Source organism: Agelaius phoeniceus, chromosome 2, assembly GCF_051311805.1.
Source record: "Agelaius phoeniceus isolate bAgePho1 chromosome 2, bAgePho1.hap1, whole genome shotgun sequence".
Classification (NCBI taxonomy): domain Eukaryota; kingdom Metazoa; phylum Chordata; class Aves; order Passeriformes; family Icteridae; genus Agelaius; species Agelaius phoeniceus.
The window spans coordinates 112,651,101-112,671,941 of record NC_135266.1 but is presented as its reverse complement, the minus strand read 5'-3'; the positions used below and the strand labels follow the sequence as shown (position 1 = coordinate 112,671,941).

At 46.3% G+C, this 20,841-nt stretch overlaps 1 protein-coding gene across 1 annotated transcript; it reads right to left on the bottom strand.

The window, feature by feature from the left end:
* Nucleotides 1–1,415: 1,415 nt before the first annotated feature.
* ACP6 (acid phosphatase 6, lysophosphatidic) lies at nucleotides 1,416–9,384 on the bottom strand. The gene is made up of 10 exons (XM_054654680.2): nucleotides 9,054–9,384; nucleotides 7,512–7,643; nucleotides 7,288–7,418; nucleotides 6,580–6,659; nucleotides 5,766–5,853; nucleotides 4,196–4,328; nucleotides 3,363–3,466; nucleotides 2,054–2,149; nucleotides 1,705–1,870; nucleotides 1,416–1,590 (listed from the first exon to the last, which is right to left on the bottom strand). Exons 1-10 carry the CDS (start codon nucleotides 9,246–9,248, stop codon nucleotides 1,450–1,452), a joined length of 1,266 nt encoding a protein of 421 aa, XP_054510655.2. The 5' UTR covers nucleotides 9,249–9,384; the 3' UTR covers nucleotides 1,416–1,449.
* Nucleotides 9,385–20,841: the final 11,457 nt, after the last annotated feature.

Here is a 20,841-nt window from a genome sequence, read left to right as displayed (position 1 = left end):
TGGTGGATGAAAAGCTGGACATGAGCCAGCACTGTGTGCTCACAGCCCAAAAAGCCAACCATCTTCTGGGCTGCATCCAAAGCCCTGTGGGCAGCAGGTCAAGGAGGGGATTCTGCCCCTCTGCTCTGCTCTGGTGAGATCCCACTGCACTGCTGCATCCAGCTCTGGGGCACCCAGCACAAGAAAGATGTGGACCTGTACAGATCAGTTCAGAGGAGGCCACAAAGATTATCAGAGGATTGGAAAACTTCTGTTATGAAAACAGGCTAAGAGAGTTGGGGCTGCTAAGCCAGGAAAAGAGAAGGCTCCAGAAGGACTTTAGAGCAGCCTTGCAGTGCCTAATGGGGGGCTTATAAGAAAGAGAGTGACTCTTTATATGGGCAGACAGTGATAGGACAAGGGAGAACAGTTTTAGACTAAAGAGGAGAGATTTAGGTTGAATTCTTTATTTTGAGAGTGGTGAGCCACTGGCACAGATTGCTCAGAGAAGCTGTGGATGCTCCATCCCTGAAAGTGTTTAAGACCAGGTAGGCTGGAGCTTTGAGCTGCTCAAGTGGATGGCATCCCTGCCCATGGCAGGGGGTTGGAATGGTATATGACCTTTAAGGTCCCTTCCAACCCAAACCATTCTGATTCTATCACTTTGGCAACATTGTGATTCCCAGTACTGTCTCAAAGGCAAAGCTGTCATCTCAGCCAGAAGTAGTGCTGTATTCCTCTTTCAGCAAGGGCAAAATAGATCACTGCTGCCCAAAGCTGAAGTTGATAGCAGCTCCCCAGACTTCCTTGTTTAAAGCACATTAAGCAGAGTTCACCAAGATTGTGTGTTCTTGTACTTGGCCCACTGTGGTTGTTCTGCATGTTCATGGCAGAATTTCCGTAATTAGAGGAGTGCAGGGAAGAGGTTTGGAGGCTTGCTGTCCCTTTGGAGATGTTTCTTGTGCACGAAAATGCCCTCAAGAAGATGGGGTAGCTAAATACTGTGTAATTAGGGAGGCTCATCTGTCTGCAGAGAGCAACCCTCCAACATGCCAAAAGAATGGGAAAGGCACAATAGCTTCTGCAGTTTACCAAACATAAAATCAATGTTATGTCAAAGCTTTCAAGTCTGGTAGCACAGAGCAAGCTGGGCTTCATCCCACAATCCCAGCATATGAGGAAGAGGTATTCCTGATACAGATGGGCAATTTTAAATGGTCTGTTCTCGCCCTTGCTGTTTTCAGCCTCTCTCTGCTTTTGTGTGGTCACCTCAGAAGTAAACTTGAGCCATTCTGTCACGTGGCTTCTTTCAGCCTGCTGCTAACAGTGTAAAGTGACACTGTGCCACCCTGTGTCTGGTAGGAAAATGTCCCCTCATCTAAAATACATTTGGAATAGAGAAGGCTAGCAAGGACATAAAGAAAAATAGTCGAAGATTGTGACAATAAACTAACTTTAATTTATAACTAATTATGAGTTAGTTTCCCAACTCCTGTCCACTTTGCAGCACAGGCTGCTGTGCTTCTCTGGAGTGAGTGAGTACCGTGAAAGAACTTCCAGAAATTCTTCGAGTGAGCAGAGACCTGTTTTACAGCCTTTCACCACTTGCTCCTGCAAGGCAAAGAGACAGAATCACAGACATTGTGCACTGCCAAAGCTCTTTTTTGCTGCATGGTGGAACCACAAGCCCAAGATTTGTAGGAGGGACTTGCCACGGGATCTCACCTCTCCCTGGTAGGTCACACGCACAAACCACTCCTTGGAGCGCCGGTGCTGGTACAGTTCCAGGGTCACATCAGCAGCATAAGGTGGCCACTTGTTATCAAAGGTGCCCAGTGCCAGCAGGAGAGGAATAAGAGTGGAGTCATGAGAAGCGTAGAGGAAGAGCTTTCTGGAAAAGAAAGACCTGGAATGTCAGCTGTGTTCCTCCATGGATAGGCAGTAGCACTCATGCTTTTTTTAGCTGGTGAGCACTCCTTTTAATCCCCCACATTCAATGTCTTTCTGGACCAGTTTTGCACAGTGCCATCAAGTTAGAATTTATAACGATTAGAGGAGGAGTTCTGTGCTGTACCTGGCCTTTTCAGCTGGATTTGAGGGATTTATTGCTGCTTTAATGTTCTTCTCTAAGGTATTGAACAGGAGGCCAATACTCATCTGAAGCATTTCTCTAGAAAAGAAGCAGAAATAAATTTACTAGTTTTAAAACTTTCACACAATTATACATGAAAACTTGGGAACCTGCTTTTCTCTTATGATTTGATCACCTGCACTGAGTGTAGCTAAGAACTATTAAATGCAATTAATATGGCCAGTTTTTAGTTCACCTGTTGTGCAGTCACCACTCTAATATGACTGCAGAATGGGAGAAGAGAGGTGTTAACAAGCAGTCTCCTGAGGTGTGGCCATGTAAATGACAATCTAGGAACTCTTGGATTGTTCTCTAGACTGTTTTGTTTCCCTGGTATGGTTTTTGAGTGCATGGGTTTCAGCTAGGGAAGATAACTGCTGCAAAACAGCAGCTGAAGTGGTTGGGGTCTTTGGTGAGGAGAGGCAGGATTCAAGAAAGTGGTTGTTGTATTTAAAAAGTAGATTAAAGAAAGAGATGATCTTTATACAATATCTGGTGGGAAGAAACTCCCTCTACCTAATGAATACATCAGTGGAAATGGAAGATGTGTGTGACTAACTCTCCTGGGTGTTGTGGGAATGGGATCAATCAGTCTTTCATTACCTGAGATCTCTAATACATGGTAAAGAAAAGACAGTCCTATACTACCACCTGAGAAGAGCTGGTGAATGTGGCAGCTGCAAATGAATCTGAAAGGAAAATGACTGCTAGGCTAGCAACTCAGCCAGCCTTTACAAACAACTGTGGAGGAGGTAATTAGCTGCACGTAGCAGCAGATTCTCTCTGCAAGTCGTTACATGTGTGCAGGGCCTGGCATCACTTTTTCCGCTAGCGCCAGCGCTTCTCAGCCGAGCTGTGCAGGTGCCATCCCTGGGATAAGCTTCCCAGGCTGGAATTTGGACTCTACTTGTGCAACTTCAAGGGCAGCCTCAGGGCATGGGCTGGAAGCATCTCCTCTTTGCTTTTGCTTTTGCCACTGGTTCACTTAAACCTCTGTGGCAACTGAGGCCTTCACTGCCTATCTCAGTGGCATCCCGGTCTCCTCACACTCCTCAGTGTGCACTCCTTTTTCCTAGGGCTCTAGGTGCTGAACTTTACATTGAGATGGCTGAGGCACAAGACTCATGAGTGGGCTCTGGTGGGGGAATGCAGCAGATGGGAAAGCATTTCTGTCTGCTGAAGTAAGCTGGTTTAGCACATCCACCCTAGGTAAGACAGCCACTGAGGCCAGGGGCATGACACAGGCAATCACCTGGAACAACTGTCTCCCAGAAGGTAAAGCATGGAGTCAACACATCGGCGCTCCACTGTCTGCTGGAAGCTCTTCAGCACAGGGGAGCTTGGCAAATTGTGTGCCTGGAAGGAGGAATACAGCAGAGTGGTAGGGTTTGACTCTTTCTGAACCCAGCCTGAAGACACATGGATGGCTGCCCACAGAAAACAGCTGCTCGTGTCACACCATTTGTACTACAGTATTGTACTGTGATACTCATGTGAGGATTTTTAGGATGGTTTTAAACATACAGACTTGCTCTGTGTACCAAAAGGATGGATGTTTGTTCTTAAGGATCCAGTTCCATGGAGAGTGTAACACATTGAGCCATTCAGCTGGCAGACCAGTTATCATTAGCTCCAGCAAAAAAGAGGCACTAAGGAGGGGTAGAAATGTGCCCAACTTCCTTCCAGTAGCAGAAGCAGTCTGGCTCACAGGTAGTGTGCTGGAACTGGGATTAAGATGACTGTTAAGTGCTGAGTGCCAAAAAAGGGAAAGCACTTTATAATGGGGAAGCAAGCCCCAATGTCTCTATTAGCTCTACATTACACTTGAAAGAAATACTTAGAGGAGTGCAGGGAAGAGGTTTGGAGGCTTGCTGTCCCTGGATTTCAAGGTACTGGAGACAAGTCTTCATCCATCCCACAGCAAGGCTGACCCCACAGCTTGCTTTTTTTCAAAAGGCCGTGCTATTTCTATAAGCATTCTGGGTTGCATAGAAAGCTACTGGAGTGCACATTACTATCTGTGGGTGCTGGCACTGTGATTTCCTCCATGTACATGGTAAGGGGATGCAGAAAGGCTCGGCTCACCTGCTCAGCAGAAATGTTATCAAGGAGGACAAAAAAATCCACAGACTCGTCATCATTAATGCACATACTCTTCTTAATTTTTTCCAAGTCATCACAAACACCTGGCTGGTGCATAGCTTTCTCTGACCTATCCCTGTAAAGGAATTAAGAAAACCAAAAATTTTTCACACAGCAGGCTTTCTATCTTTTGTTTTTCTCATCACCCAGCCCAGTGGAGTTCTCCCACATCAGTAAGGGGTAGAAGAGAAGCACTGCAGTATACTGAGGCATTCCTGATGTTGGGATTCTGAGCTGCAGAAAGGACAGATGCTGTATCCAGATTTCAAGGATCAGAGCTGGCTCTCTGCTCTCCCAAAGGCAGGAGGAAAAATTAAGATGAGATGTGAACACCCCAGAAGTGCCTCCCATAAGCAAGGGCTGTGTATCAGCTAACAGATCTGGTCATACTGGAACAGTACAGGTCTGTGTCTTCAGGGAGTAGCCTTTAACTGCCTTATGAAAGAAGCAGCTTTAAACTGACTGCTGTATAGTGTGGGAAATGGGAAACACCTAGACACTCGCTTGTAGCTTAAATCCAACTTTTGCTTTGTTAGAACCCATTTGCATCTTTATGCTGCTTTAAATTTTATTTTAAAGAATTTAGCTGAGAATATCCGTGCTGGCCATTGTACTCCCTAGATAGTCTGCAAGCTGAGGCAGTGCTTAGTGCAGCTCAAAACATCTACCTTGATATGGTCACAAAAGGTGCAGTTGGTGAGCAGAGGGGGGCAGGGAGCAGCAGACCCTGCAGTTTACTCCTTTTTTGGACAGGTGACGTTAGTCAAGGAGGCTGAATATGCAGCTTTTAGGGACTGTCACCTCACCACTGTCTAGACCAATCCTTTGCCTGCGGAGTCAAGCATTACACAGTGAGCTCTTGCAAGTGAATTCTGAAAGCTCTTGAATTTTGGGCAAAAATATGCTAATGTACGACCCAGCCAAAGTGTAATGTATCTGCCTCTCTTTTTCATTTTCTGCCCTGTACCCAAACCTGGCACAGGCATTTCAGAGAACTTGACTCCACAAACATGAGTGTTCTATGTAGGATCTTCCTTATTTCACTTCATTAGCCTTCATTAAATGTGTCAAGGCTGAGTATATTTCAGTTTCTTCAAGGTATGAATGTGACGGGAGTGCTGAAATAACCCCCAGACCAGAAGCTGAATATAAAAAGGAGGCCCAATATGTTCACACTTGAAAGGCTTGTTAAGAGATGTAGATGACATTAATTCTGCCCTGCAGCAATGCTACAGACTAGCTGTACATTAGCTAGTAATGAATGTTTGCTAGACACTGACTAAATTAAACTGGTCTTTCAAGGAAAAGTCTCTATTTTATTTTCTTCTGCTGCCACTGCCTGGTGTATAATTCCGCTTACCAAGTATTTTATACAACTAGCTAACCATTCCCAAAGAACAGTAAGTGGTAGGGAAAGAAATTGGGAAATGGGAAGAAAATGTGCTGTTGTAAATGACTACTGCTGAAACGAAACAGCAGTGAAATCATACGGGGAGATATTGCTGGCAATTACCTGGTCAAGTCTTTCAGGCGCGGGCAGTTCTGGTAATTGGGGTAGAGCATTTCAGAGCATGCTTCATCAGTGACAATGACAACAGGTCCTGTGGAACAAGAAGGAAGTTTCTGTGATCAGTAGTGCATCTGTGTTTCTTTAGACTGCTTTATAATCACTCCCACAGTCTTTGTGCTCAAGTCCAGTGTTATCAACTAGCAATTTCCCCTGAGCTATCACCTGCAACACAAGCCACTGTACTTGTTTCTGTGCATTTATTTCCACAGGGATGCCTGCTGTGCACCTTATAAAGCTTCCCAGTTGTGTGTTCATTTTTCTTAGTGCCAAAAATTACTTTCTGTGTCATGAAGTGTAAGGAGCTCTGGCAAGTCACTTCTACTTGTTAGTGGAACTGAATGTGGAAGGAGCAGATGTGAGATCTTTAAAATGCAGAGCGTATTTTTAGAAGAAGTAGTTACCAACTGCAGGATACAGGTGAAAGTTACTCCAGATACTGAACTTGTATCCAAGACACTTGGGTTTCCCTGAGAAACCTTTTTCTGATGTGTGAACTTTTTGCCTTCTTGATTTTGAAGAGGGTTAACACTAACCTCCTCAGCAGGTCTGAAAGAGCAGCAGAAAGATATGCAAAGAGAGGGAACAAGTGACAAGCTGGTAAAGAATCTACAGGACCAGGAGAACTGAGGAAGGGAGCCAAGAGCAAAGAACCGAGGAAGAAGTAACAACTAGGAGCCAGAGAGAGTTAGGATACAGAAGGTGTGAGCATCTAGGGAAGACTAAGCAAGGAAAGGCACTATTCAGAAGTCTCCCCAACCTTCATTCTGCTGTTGGTACAGCCCAGCAAGCACACAGCGTGTGGACTCCAGATTCCGGAAAATATTAGTGGAACGGATGCTGAAAGAGAGAAAGCAGTTTGTGAGGCAGCACTTTCTCCTTCATGTTAATATGGCTGCAGCTGGGGAGGTCTTGCTGGAACTGAGGATTCCACCATGGCTTTGGAAATCTGTGTAGGACTCATCTTTTGTCACTATAGATATCTTAGGTATTCACCTATAATCTGAACTGCCCTTTAACTGCATGTCAGAGATAGTGGAGATAAACTGGCACTTCTCTGGTGTGATTTTTTTATCTCATCCTAAGCCAGATGCTCTCAGCATTACTGATGTGAGCAGCAGGGGTTGCTTCATCTCACTGAACTTCAGCTGTTTGCAGTGAGTTAAAGTGCTCCAGAAATGCCTGTTTCTCTTGGCTCACCACAAAAGTGCATAACAGCACTGCCAGTGGCTCAGCCTAGGTGAGATGAATCTGCCCCTGGCATCACTCTCAGGACTGCTGGGCAATTGGATGCTTTGTATCATGAGTGATTTCTAGTGCAGGCTGAGCAAAGATGAAGGCCTAGGGGGGGGCAGACAGTTTGCTATGGGGTGAAGAAGGATATGCTAGTCAGAGTTTTTCCTAGCACAAGGCTACTGGTTAAGAGGCAGGGAGAAAGGAAGGTCCAGGAGGGAACTGAGAGACTCACAAGACCTCAGCAGGCTTAAATGTTGGTGAAAGAAACTGGACTTCTTCCATATAGTTTCTCCTCAGCCGTTCCCCCAGGGTGAACATCTGCTGCATCCCCACACAGGTCAGCTGTCCTGCGACTGCACCACCCTAAGAGCAAAGAGAAGGAGAGGTCTCCAGTGGACCATGGAAATCAAAAAGTCTACAGAGGAAAGAGGAATCCACCAGCAAATATACTCTCACCTTAAAAACAGTCTTACAGTATTCCTCATCCAAGAGCGAGGGAGGTTGAGGTCCTCCATTTAGGTCTGTCACCATGTAATCAAACTTAGTCTTAGGAGGTACATCTAAAAGAGTGGGATGCCATTCCACCCGCTTCAAAAACAAACAAAGAAACAAACGGCTTCAGTGGAAAACTTTCAAGGGCATTAAACCAAGGACTTTTAAGAGCATTAAACTAAAGTTGGAGTGTTACAGTGTGCTGGCTTGCCAACAACACAACACGGAGACAAAGGGATCTCTTTACACAGCTCATAGAGAAATGAGAGCAGTGCTACTCTCTGGATTTGCAGATGTGATGTGCAGGAAATGCAGTACTTGCTTTACTTCCCTTACAGGAGAAGAATCTGTAGGAAATCACAATTGCTGCTCTTTGTTACACATCTAAAAGCTGCTACAGGAAACTACCTGAGCTAACCCCTGCTGGCTCCCCAGGCCACCTCAGTGGAAGATGGGGAAGCCAGATCCCTTGTGGTAACACTGAGGCAGGAGCCACACCTTTGCTGAGCACCTGTTCTGAGGTGCACAGCTTGGCCTTGGAGTAAAGTCCCGGGATGCCCATCCCTGTATCCTGCCCCTGAGGGCTTCCTGTAGTTGCAGCAATTGTTCCCTCTGCTGTCATCTGTCCCACTAATGTGCTATTGCTGTTCTACTTTAAAGAATCACAGAATTAATTAGGTTGGAAAAGACCTCTGAGATCATCAAGCCTAACGAGTGACTGAGCACCACTGTGTCAACTAGGCCACAGTGCCACGTCCTCCAGTCCTTCCTCCAGGGATGGGGACTCCAACACCTCCCTGGGCAGCCCATTCCAATGTCTAATCCCCCTCTTTGTGAAGAAATTCCTCCAAATGTCCAACCTGAACCTCCTGGGGCACAGATTAAATAAAGACTGTCTCCTCTCATCCTGCACTTATTCCCTGGGAGAAAAGCCTGATCCATAACTGGCTACAACCTCTTTTCAAGAAGTTGTAGAAAGTGATAAGGTCACCCCTAAGCTTCCTCTTTTCCAGCCCAAACACCCCCAGCTCCCTCGGTGGCTTCTCTTAACACTTGTGCTCCAGACCCTTCCCAAGGTCCGTGGCCTTTCTCTGGCCTCGCTCCAGCACTCCTCAATGTCCTTCCTGAACTGAGGGACCCAGAACTGGACAGGGATGATCCCTGCCCTGCTCCTGCTGCCCACGCTACTCCTGCTCCAGGCCGGGGTGCCATTGGCATCCTCGGCCACCCGGGCACATCGGGCTCACTTCAGTCGCTGCCAAGCAGCACCCCCAGGCCTTTTTCCACTGGGCAGCTTTCCAGCCACTCGCGGCATGGGCTGCAAGCTCCCACATCCCGCTGCTTTCCCCTCGGAAATTACTCTCGGTATCGCTTCGGGAAGGGGAATAAACGCCAAACCACCAGGGTGCCGGGAGCAAGGCAGGAGCTCAGCGGCAGGCACGCCGCCGGCTCGGGGCAACTCCGCACCACCCTGCCCCGACCCGACCCGTCCCGTCCCGAGCTCACCGGCTCTGGCCCCGGGATCGGTCGCAGCGGGGTGCGCGCCCCGTGCCGGAACAGAACCTGCACCAGCTTCAGCTCCAGATACCGCCGCCGCCCGGCCTCGCTGTCGCCCCACTCGGCGGCCGCCGCCGCCGCCCGCCGCCTTTGCGTCCAGGCGGCCAGGCCGCCCAGCACCCACAGCCGGACCCCCCAGCCCATGGCGGCCCCGCCGGCCCGGCTGCACCGCGGGGAACGGTGGGAAGCGCAGTCCCCGGCTGAGCCCCGCCTGGAAACGGGCACGGACGAGGACCAGGCGGGGACTGCGGCTTCCGGCGGGCGCCGCGCGGGGAACCGTGCGGCGCTGGGCGGGACGGGCCGCGCTCCCGCCCCGATGGGGGCACGGCCGTCGCCCGAGGCTGCCGGCATTCACGTGCCTCCCTCGCCGTTTGCGTTTCGTTATCTTCCCTGGGGCCTCGCGGGGTGCCAGTGTGCACAGTAACCCCGTGTAGCGTTCCAGGCTCGGGGAAGAGTGGCTGGAAGGTGGCCCACTGTAAAAGGACCCGGGGCGCTGGTCACAGCGATTGAACTGAGCCAGGTGTGCCCAGGTGGCCAAGGAGGCCAATGGCACCCTGGCCTGGATCAGGAGTAGCGTGGCCAGCAGGAGCAGGGCAGGGATTGCCCCTCTGTACTCGGCCACACGTCGAACGCTGTGTCCAGTTCTGGGCCTCTCACTTCGGAAAAGGCCTTGAGGGGCTGGAGCGAGTCAGGGGAAGGGTCTGGGGCGCAAGTGTTGTGAGAAGGCGCTGAGGGAGCTGGGGGTGTTGAGTCTGGAGAGAGGGAGGCTCAGGGGGGACCTCACTGCTCTACAGCCACCCGAAAGGATGGTGCGGCCAGGGGGGGTTCGGTCTCTGCCTCAAGCTGTGCTGGGGAGGTTCAGGCTGCACATTCAGAGGAATTTCTTCACAGAAAGGGTGATTAGATATTGGGATGGGCTGCCCGGGGAGGTGTTGGAGTCATAATCCCTGGAGGTGTTTCACGGAGCAGGGCAAGGGTGAAGGAGAAAGAGGAGGGAGAGGATGGTGGCCTGCACAAAGGCCAGAGGGAGGAGCCGCTGCAGGTGGTGTGAGGCTGGCAGAGACACCAGAACCTGCAGAGCAGGGATTTTGGTCATCTCCTCGTTTCTTTCAAATCCCTGCAGTTCTGATACGGTTGCCTCAGTTTTCTGAGCTTAAGAGTATGTGAAACACAGATGCACAACAAAAGCAAAGAGAGAATGGGAAAAAATATTTCAGAAGCTAAGAAAACAACAAATGAAGGAATCAAGCCTGAATTTTTTGTTGCAAGAGAGCGAAGGGTCAGGAATGCTGAGGGGAGAGGGAACAGGAAAAAGTAGTTAAGAGGAGGGAGGGAGGGTGGAAGAGACATAGAGGTGATGTGATAGAAGTGAGCAGGGAGAGAGGCTCACACTGAATTTATTTGTATTTCCACTCAAATGTTACCCTGGAAGAAAACCCCAGTTCCTGTGAAGTGCAGGAACTTCACAGGGACTTCCTGTGAAGCCTGGGACTGCAGGGTCCCTCCTGGGTGGCCCTGGCTGCTGCCAAGCAGCATTACTGGTGAGATATATTTTAGAGTACACCACACCACAGCAGGTGCCTGCAATTAGAGGAGAGATTTCCAAAATAGCAGGCGGCTGTCAATTTTTTAGCAAATGGTGTTGCCCTGTTTTTTTTCCTTTGTCCAACTGTGTAGAAATTTATTCTAAGATGCACCATCTTTACAGAAACATTTTCAAAGGACCTGTTATTTTTACCCTTCTGTTGCTTTTTGTGACCAGACGAGGAGCAGAAGGCTAATCCAATGGCCACCAGGGGTGAAATTTTTTTCACTGAAGGAAAGTAATGAGCTCTAATGAACAAGCAAGTTTCAGGAAACTTTCCACTCTGAAAGCAGAGTGCAAATTTCCTCCTGGTTGGAATTTAACCAAAATGCAATGATTGCTATCTTTGCGAAATATTAGATTGCTATCATTTGCCTTTTACAGTGCTGCAAAAATGTGTCGTGCCTCAGAACACTCTGGTTTTATAAGTTTGCGTTTACATCTTCCTTTTTTTGAAGAGGAAACGGAGTCATAGTGAGCTTTGTAGTTTGACCAAGTCACACAGTTATTGTGTGGCTGATACATTGATAAGGTGTGAGGCCTGAGTTTTGTAGTTTGACCAAGTCACACAGTCATTGTGTGGCTGATACATTGATAAGGTATGAGGCCAATTTTTAGATTTTTTGTTCCACAACATGGATTGAAATTAAATAATGCTTAAAAAATATTCACAAAAGAAACAATTTAACCTCATGAGTTGGTGTGGTTTATTGTTTTTCGCACTAAGTGAACACCTTGTCCCTGAACAAAGATAAAGGATGGCCAGGTTGGATGGGGCTCTGAGCAACCTGGTCTAGTTGGTGTTCCTGCCCATAGGGGGGGTTTGGAGCTGGATGATCTTCAAGGTCCCCTTCCAACCCAAACCATTCTATCATTCTATGAAAGATCTTTATCTCCTTATGGTGTAAATCAGAGATTTACCATAAAATGTTTGTATGGTAGAGGCACAAATAGCATTTGGGTGCCCCTTAGGGAGTTTGGTTTATTTTCCCCCGATTGGTAGGGGTCAGAAAATACACATGTTGCCTTCACTTCTTTGGTTTCTTTCCCAAGCACGTTTTGCTCAGCAAGGAGAGTGAACTGGAAATGTTCTCCCACAGCTCTTCACCACACAGGCTGCAGCTGGGCTGGGAGCCTGGCTGCTGGAGGAGGGTGGCTTAACCAGCCTGGTGTGACTGCCCAAAGTGGGCCACAAGCAGCTCCTGCCAAGCACGGTATCTCTGTGTGCCAGCCTTGTTTTGGGGCAGCTCCACCTCTGGGTGGTGTCCGGGCTGCTCTGCTGTAGCACAAAGTGTTTTCCTGCCCTTCCAAAAAACTACTTCCACTCCAAAATGTTCCCATGGCTGGCTTTCTGAGCTCAGTGAAGGTGCTTTCACTCTGGTCCCTTGAAGCAATCACAGGTACTGAAATCTCAAATGCAGCATGGGCAGGAGTATGTGCAGGATTCATGTTCGGGATCACAGGCTGCTGCATCCTGCAGCCAAAAGAGCTTTCTCCATTCCCAATTCTGAAGCTAATGGTGGTGTCTCTGTGTCCTGCAAGGACTGCTGACCACAGTGGCTATTATAAACCAGTCAGTCTGGGCATGGAAGCTGTATTGCCTTCACAAAGGGCTGAACTTTATAAATAAATTGTTTGAGTGTGCTGTGCAGCTTCCTGTGGAGCCATATCACTCTTGTCTCCTCCAGTCTGTCTGTTGTGGTGAACCTTGTAGGCAGCTGCTTTGTGAGCAAGGCGCCTAGGGAAATGGAAGGAATGTTTCCACTCCTAAAGTCTGTGATCCTTTGGGGTGGATTTGGCAAAAATAAACCCCTAAATGCCACCACAGGCCGAGCCCTCCCTGCAAGGCACCATTCATGGTACACTGTCTGACGCATCTTGTCTCATTTTCTGCATGCTTTCACATCAGTGCTTTACCTTCCAGCAGTGAAATGATGTGTGTCAATACACAGAGGTCATAATTTAATTTCTGAATTCCTGCAGGTTTTGTGGGAGAGTCCCGGAAGTCAGACTTGTCATATTTAGGGCTGGCATTGTAAGGGGATTTTTGGAGATTTTCTTTTATGTGTTTTAGAAAGGTCATCAGACAGCTGGTAGTTTCCTGCCTCTTTTACCTGGGAAGATGTGGCTTCCCCTCACTTTTCTTTGTCATTTCCAGGCTTGGGCATTTGGTCATTGTCCGTGTGGCTGTGGGAGAGCTGGAAGCTGGCTGTGTGCTGGCGGTGGACCGAGTGAGCCAAAGTTCAGCCCCTGCCCAGTAACCCAGAGCAGAAGATGCATTCCCTGCCTTCTGTTTTTCTTTTGTTCCAACTTTGTCATCCTAAACTGGATGATGCCTGCAGCCATCTGCTGCATTTGGTAGTGTGCGGCATCATGCCGACTCAATTATGCGCCGCTCTGGGAGAACAGCAGGCTGGTTTTCTCTTCAGCTTTGAAAGAGTGTTTTTCCCTTGCACAGGAAGGCTGAGGGAAGTAGGAGCCTCCAGAAGCAAGCTGGATAAGCTGTTCCCAGCCATGTCAGGTGGACTCTCCGTGCCTTTTCAGTCCAGGTGTGGTGGGAGAGCTGCCAGTCTGTCACTGTGCCCGAGATGCTGCATCCTGGGACTCGGTGCTCTGATGCTGTGGCAGATGTACTCCCCTGTGGCAGCACTTAACCATTTGGCACTTCTAAGCTTTATCACCTCATTTACTTTTCATGGATATATATTGAACCAAGGGTATTTCTATTAGACCAAATGTTTTGGGATGAGGTGAAATTAAAAAGGAGATGGTGTAAGTATAAATTACATTTGCTTTTTTTCAAAACAGTGAGAAGGGCTGCAAAGAGATGATGTTGAGCCTTACAGACTCCTAGGAAAGTTGTTTTGTCATGCTTTCATACTCAGAGAGAAGTGACCATGCAGGAGGATTTATGTGTGTGATTCAGCCTGTGACATCAGTCTTCTTCCTGTGGTGGGCAGAGGAGACATAACTGAAATCTGAGTTGAAATGTTGGTGGGTTTGGGTTTTTTCCTTCTTTTTTTTTCTTTTTTTTCCTTTTTTTTTTTTTCTGCAGGTTTAGGATAAATTTTGAGACTCCAGGACTGTTTCATGTTTTCTTCTTCACTTTCCCTGCAGGTAGGGGACTTGATGGGTTTCAACATGCATTCACTCACGTTTGCTGTTTGAATCCTTCTGGGCTGTCCATAGTGCCCTGATCCTTTTTCCCCTTCAGGGAATTCTCCTCTTCATTACATGGGGATAGGGGTCAGATCAAGTGGTGAGGAGCTAGAAAACAGGGACTTGTGCTATTTACATTTAAGACATTTCTGGCCCCACCAGCTGTTCCATGTGTGTTATTTTCAGAAGGGCAATAATCCACAGGAGGTCAAGAGGGTAGAATTGTGTGAATATATTGGGTGGAGGAAATCAAGACACTTGGGAGTACCCAGGCCTTGTCATGAGAGAGAGTCTGGATCCCAGATGATTCTGGCTGGGAGAACTCAAGGAGAGTTCTCAAAGTGCTGCTTGCATGGCTAGGAAAGGCTGCTCAGCTGGGTTTGTTAGCTGTTTTCAAGAGTCATCTGTGTTTACACTGCTGGCAGGACCACCTGTTCTTTTTTTTGAACAATAATATGTGTGTGTGTAAATATATATTGCTGCATTTCTGCATTTATTTTTAGCCCTTTCTAAAAACCCCCGACAGGTTTGAAGGATGCTGTGGATTGTGAATGGTGCCTGGCGGCATTGCTCACATTGATGGTTGTCAGAATTCCCATGCCAAATCTCTGCTTTGAAAGGTTAATAACTCATCAGCTATTCTTGGTCTTGCAGCTCCCATACCCTGGAAAAAATAAAGTAAAAAAATTAACAAAAAACAAGGAACTTTTTAAAAATGACATTTTCCCCTACAGGTTTGTGGAAATCAGACTTGTTGGTCTCAACAAGAGCTTTTCAAAGCAGACATTGAGTCTTGTCACTTTATTTTTCAGCACCTAATTGCAAATGTATGGCAGGTCTCTTTAACGTGCTTCTTATGGTCAAATGGAGAAGCTGTTTTGCATATCAGGCTGATACAGGCACTGGATGGTGTAAAATGTCAGGGAGCCAACAGCAGTTAGCTCCCCACCACCAGCTCTGAGGAAGCGTAAAACCAACTGAATTGTGGCAGAGTTTGGGCAGCCTCCACATCTGGGGTGACACCAGTTGCAGAATCATGGGGTGGATGCTCCTCTGCAAGTCAAGAACTAGCAGAGACATGAGACATACTATGATTTTTTACATTCAGAAATAAAGGACATGCATTTTGGTATTTTGTGCAATCAGCAAGAGAAATCCAGTACAAAGCAGCTGTTGATAATTTAAAGAAATACATAGTTGTCTCTTACTAATTTCATGGTCCATAGTTTGGAAGTGTCTCCCATCCATGCAGTGCAAAGCAGGTTGCAGTTATTAATCTGCACCATTCCCTGGTGAAGTCCTACACACATTCTGATGATTCGTGGTGCCCACCCAGAAGTGATGGTGTTGGGAGGGGATTTAACAAAGTGCCCTGGTGCTGCTGAAATCCATGGCAGAACAGGCACCAGCACACAGGAACCTGACTCATGCAACAGTGCTAGAAGGAGTGAACTGCATCTCTTCTGAGGGTTTTCCCAGGTTTGGAAAGCTGTTGGAATGTTGGCTGCAGACAGTACATTTGTACGCAGGCAGTAGGCACTAATTCAAAACACGAAGGTAATGAACTTGAAACTGGGTCCTGACACACCGAGGGAGCACTGGGAGCTTGAGCTAAATCAAAATCAGAGTAATTTCTCATGCAGCATTCAGCAGGCCGTTCAAACTCAGATTATCTTTTGGCAGATGGGAATAACACTTATTCCCTGTCTCTGCAGGAAGGCTGTGAGGTAGCAAAAGTACATGCAGAAGGCTTTGTATGTGCAAGAGCTCAGCTTTTCTTTCACACTATATTAGTAGCTGTTTGAGTGACAGGTACAACCTTTCCTTCAGGTCTTTTCTGACAGCTCTGGACCCTTATGGATATGAAAACACTGCTATTACAAAATGGAAAGAGTTGGGTTTCTTTTGTGCATGTTGCATGGGTACACACACAGTGTTGATGAAGACACAGAGTTTAAACTCTTTTATCCTGATTTGTCTTCCCCAGCAACTGATTTTTCTGAAGACACAAAGGTTTTTTATTCTGGTTCCCCTGTACATTTATTGCCTATCTCAGGTCATGGCATTCCTGTAGGCTCTCAGCACCTCCTTAGTGGGAGGCAGGGTTCACTATATTTTTTCAGATGGGAATTTCAGGCAGGCAAAGCCAAAGATGACTGGCCTGTTGTCAGACATAAAACTTCTTGGAGTAGGAACCTGAGGGCACTCTCCACATTTCCAGGCTGGTGCCTGAGCTGCTTGTCCAGGCTCAGTGTTATCTTTTGCTGCTGTTCTGATCCCATCTGTCTGTCAGCTGTACCAGCCAGTGCTCCGTGGGTATTTATGCTGCTGCCAGTTCTCATGTCTCAATTGGGAGTCATTTAATGTGGGTGACTGAGATTCCTGGAGAGGAAGAATTTGAAGTATCCCAGACAATGGTATGGCTGACATAGTCTTTGTTGTAAGACTATGTTTTAGTATTAATTTTAAGGATTGTTGACACACATGAGGGCTTGAGGGTCTGTGGTTTCAGCCATAAAAAAGGGTCAGAGGCACAACAGTCTTGGTATTGGAGTTTAATGTCCTTGTCTTGTAAAATAATAGCATAACTGGGAGGAAAACATATGTCTTAAAATTTCCAGTGATGGTGAGATTTTAAGAAAGAAGCAGCGCAACATTATTCATGATGCATTTGGCATTTTTGAAGAAAGATTCCTGGTAAAACCTGACTGCAATTCAACAGAGTCAACACCTGAGTCAGAGAAAGGAAAGGGGCATCTCTCCCTCAGTAAAAAACTTGATTGGATGTTCTCTTACTCTCAATTACCCTAATTTGAAGTGGGGAGCTAATGAATATTGCTAAATGGTTTGAAACAAACAGCAGCACTGTGGACAAAAATAGTCATTATGAGCTGCAGTGTATCAACCACAGTGAATTTTTCACAGATTTGTAGGTTTTAATGCTGGGGTGACTGGTCTGGCTGTTTGCTTAGTGTAGGGGAGAGGACCTTACCTGATAATTTACAACGGGGTCAGTAACTTCTTGGTACCACTGCACACCCTTTTTAAATCCCATCACAATAATTAGAAATTACCTCATCCCTAGACTGTGCTTTCCAACTGTTAATTAAAATATTGCTTCTCATTGTAAGAGTGCTTCTGTTATAAGAGCAGTCAGCTGTCAGAAATGTTGTTCCTTTTTGCAAGATATCACGATTGAAATCCTTCTAACCTTTGTCTTGGGAAGTGAAGCAGAGCAAGCTGCAGACTCCCACTGCAGGCCAGTCTGTGGTGCAGAGATGCTGGGGGTGACATGGCAGGTGACACTGCATGGAAGTACAGAGCAGCCTGTCTGTGTCTGCGTGTCTGAGATGCTGTGGATGTGGGGTGCTGTGAGGTGGATGTGCTCTGCAGCCTCGCTGCTTGCTTAGAAATGCACCTGGTGTGATGGCAGCCCTGATTTGGGGTGTGGGAGACTGCTTTGGAGTGTGCCACGTGTGCACCAGGGCAGGAAAAGGGATAAAGTATCTCATGTTTTTTCCTTTGATGATCTGGAGTTCTCAGGTACCTCACTGTGATGTGCTTGAGTGGTCAGAGATATCCATCAGGAATCAGGGAGGATTATTCCAAGTTCTCTTTCATTTAATGAATGTCTTTGTTGTTGATTTAGGACTGAGTACTTTAATGAACTTTTCAGAAAGTCCTCAAATTTGGCATTTCTCTGGAAATGTCAGAGATTAGTCTAGTGAAGCTAGAAATAGGGAGAGCAAAGTGTAATTATATCCTAAGAAAATACAAGGCCACAGAGGGAAAAAATAATCCAAAATTTCATTTCAGAGGAAAAAAAAAAAAAAACAGGTGAGAAAAGAGTTCTCATGGTCTGCAAGGGTTGAAAAAAAATGAATTGAACTGAATGTGAAAAACTAATGTGAATTGGAAAAAAATGCATTTTTCTGTGAATATGGAGCAAAGATGGTGATAATTTCTGCTATATATAGCAGAAATAAATAAATAAATAAATAAATATATAAAAATTTCTATAATAATTTCCAGCTATATATATATATTCTGCTACTGTGTACCTAAGTGTTTTCTTGAGTCTGGGCTGAAGTGGAAGAAAAGCAAGGTGGGAAAGAAAACATGGTTTCACTGGACTACATGATTTTGCAATGTCTAATTTTGGACACTTGTTTCTGAAAAGCCTTGCCTGTAGCCTGGCACACATCAAACTGGTTTTGTCAGAAGCACTTTTCAACCTCAAACTTTGTTCCCAGGCCGAAGAGCTGGCACGGCATTTACTCCAAAACCCAAACAAATAGCAGCAAGTTTCTGACCTCAGGCTTGCCTCTTGCTGCTAATCTGATGCCTTTTAAGGGTAGGAGCTGGTGGTTAACATGATTTCTAGTGAAACCCTGCTTGCAGCTGAATATGAGAGTGCTGGGTTTTGCTGGGGCTGTTGATAAAAATGTCATGGCCACACACCCATATCCAGTTTCTAGGAAAATCTTATAATGTGTCTTTTGCATTCTTTATTTTGTCATATGGCTGACCATCACTGACATGCCTTCCTAAGATTATGTTCATGTCCAATAAGAGCATGAAATTTAACTCTCTCATGGGTCCCTACCAGTTCATTTTGACCCCTAATTTGGCCCCATCTGCTTTATCCTTTCCTGTCTAAAACAACTTTAGCATAAAAAGGAGCTCTTGCATATGAATAGTGAGTCACAAACCACGATTCTGTGTAATCCCTGAGCAGCTCCCTGCTGTGATCCAGCCCCAAGAGGTGGAGATGTCCTCTCAAAAAATAGCAGGGGTTGCAGCAGACTCAGTCTTGCTCCTGCAAACGCTGCAGTGAGGTTGTTTTTCTTGCCTGTCATGTGGCAGCAAACAGAGTTTGTAATACAGAAATGAAAAGAGAAAAAACCTGCCTAATCTTCTAATAAAATGTAGCCACCTCAAGGGAGGAGAGTGGCTTAATGTAACAGTCCTACAGGCCTCAGTCAGGGAATAATTTTAAAGGAATATGTAAATATTGCAGCTTTTCTGCATTTTGCTTTCTGACTTGCTCTGGGGGAATACTTTCTTCCAATGTATGTGGAATGATTGCTTTTATTCCCCCAGAGACCAGTGGGTTTGTGTTAATGGGTTGGCTGTGAAGGCTGGCATGTTAGAGGACAGGGAGAAGGTTTTGTGCTGGTGCTGTAGTGTGATCATAGAACCACAGAATCATAGAATATGTTGGGTTGGAGGGGACCCATCAGGCTCAGCAAATCCAATTCCTGGCCCTGCACAGGACACCCCAAGGATCACATCATTGTCCAAACACTTCTTGAACTCTTGGCTTGGTGTTGTCAGCACCATTTCCAGCAGGCATTACATTAGAGTTCTCTTTGGTTTTTTGCTATTACTAATCTAAATGAATTTAATTGTCCTTAAAATGTCTTTTGGGGAGTATTTATTGCATAAAGTCTCCAGTGGAAGTGTGTTGTTTGGTTTGTGATTGGCTACACAGCACTGGATTGGTTACACAATATTGTTCGTTCTTCCTGAGGGCTGAAGGAACACAGAGCTGCCTCTGGGGTGGATATTGGCCCATATGAATTTAAAATTTGGTTTCCTTGACTGACATTTACTTTCTGAGAACTCTGTTGCCCGTCAAATTCAATTGCTCAAAGGTCTGTGGGAAACCAGTGGTGGTATGTGAATGTGGCCTCAGCAAATTCATTTTTAAAAATGTGAACCAATGTTCACTGGAGGAAAAATGAAGCATTTCTGCATTATTTGGCTGCAGTGAGTCTTACAAGCTCATTTGATCCTCCTTCTTTTTCTGTCATCAGATTTTCATGACAAAGTTATATATGTATGATATTAGAATTCCCAAGCTCTCCAGAAAGATCTTTAATCATCTAGACCATATAAGCAACGAACACTTCAGGCAAAAGCAAAGCTATTAATTTTGCACTTCAAAGTCAGAGTTTTTTCCCCTACAAAGTGTATCTTATAGAGCTGCCACTCTCCATCCTCATTCTCAGTCTGTCCATACCTCTGGTGCCCTGCTAACCTGAATCACTGAAATGTTCTTTATTCACAAATGTGTGCAGCACCTGCCATCAGCCCTGTACAGGATCCCCTCCTGTCACCCCTGCTGGGAGGAGGTGCTGGATTCCCTCAGGGGCACTCAGAGCCTTCTGGCATGGTTGCTGGGAGCATCCCAAGGGAGCTCCCCTGGGAGCAGCAGTTCCCCTTGTGCCTGTGTTAGTCCCAGGCTTCCCAGGAGACAGCAATGCCAGCAGGGAAGCTGCTCTGGAGTACCTGCCATTGCTGTGTGTCAGGCTCTCTGCTATGCTACGCTGACTTTCTGAGTTCTGAATCTCTGGCCATTTGCAGTCCAGTCAAGCATGGGCTCATTCCTGTGAACACACAGTGCTTTTGTTCTTTGGGGTTTGGGTCTTCCTAATTCCTTGGCCTCAGTGATGCTTCATGGAAAAGGGTTTGAAGGGGGATTGGGCAGGCTGTCATGTTCTTACCTATTCCCTTCTAACAGTCTGAAACTTTATCAGCACTAAATTTGCTTGAGTATTGTCTTGCCCACATATTCTGGAAGAGGAAACAACTTGCTTGATCCTTGTCCTCTAGATCAGGCAGGCATTACTTTTAAACCTCTCCCTCAAATTTCTCTTAGCCTGCTCTGCTGTCCCACTGTGCTGTTCATGGAGAAGAACTCAGAGGCATGACCTTGTCTCAGTTCAAAACTTTATTAGTTTTGGCATTCTATGTATTTTTAAATATAGGTTTTCCTTTTATAGGATTAAGTATTTCTGCTTTAAAGGCTAGTTGAAACACGTTCCTCTGTCTTCCTATCTCAGGCTCAGCAGCTGATCAGCACAAGACTGTAGATCAGAACTGACTTCTGGCTCCTTCAGACATCAGCTAGAGGAGGAAATGGTTTGAGGTGTGCTGACCAAGGAGATAACTGTGGTTGGCATTTCTGTCAAATGTTGGTTCCAGCTG

Excerpts from the sequence above, each read along its gene's own strand:
- ACP6 (XM_054654680.2), bottom strand. The coding sequence starts at position 9,248 with ATGGGCTGGGGGGTCCGGCTGTGGGTGCTGGGCGGCCTGGCCGCCTGG. Across the intron at positions 7,644-9,053 it reads CGATCCCGGGGCCAGAGCCG|CGGGTGGAATGGCATCCCAC; the intron begins GTGAGCTCGGGA and ends TTGTTTTTGAAG. Across the intron at positions 1,591-1,704 it reads GTGTGACCTACCAGGGAGAG|GAGCAAGTGGTGAAAGGCTG; the intron begins GTGAGATCCCGT and ends TTTGCCTTGCAG.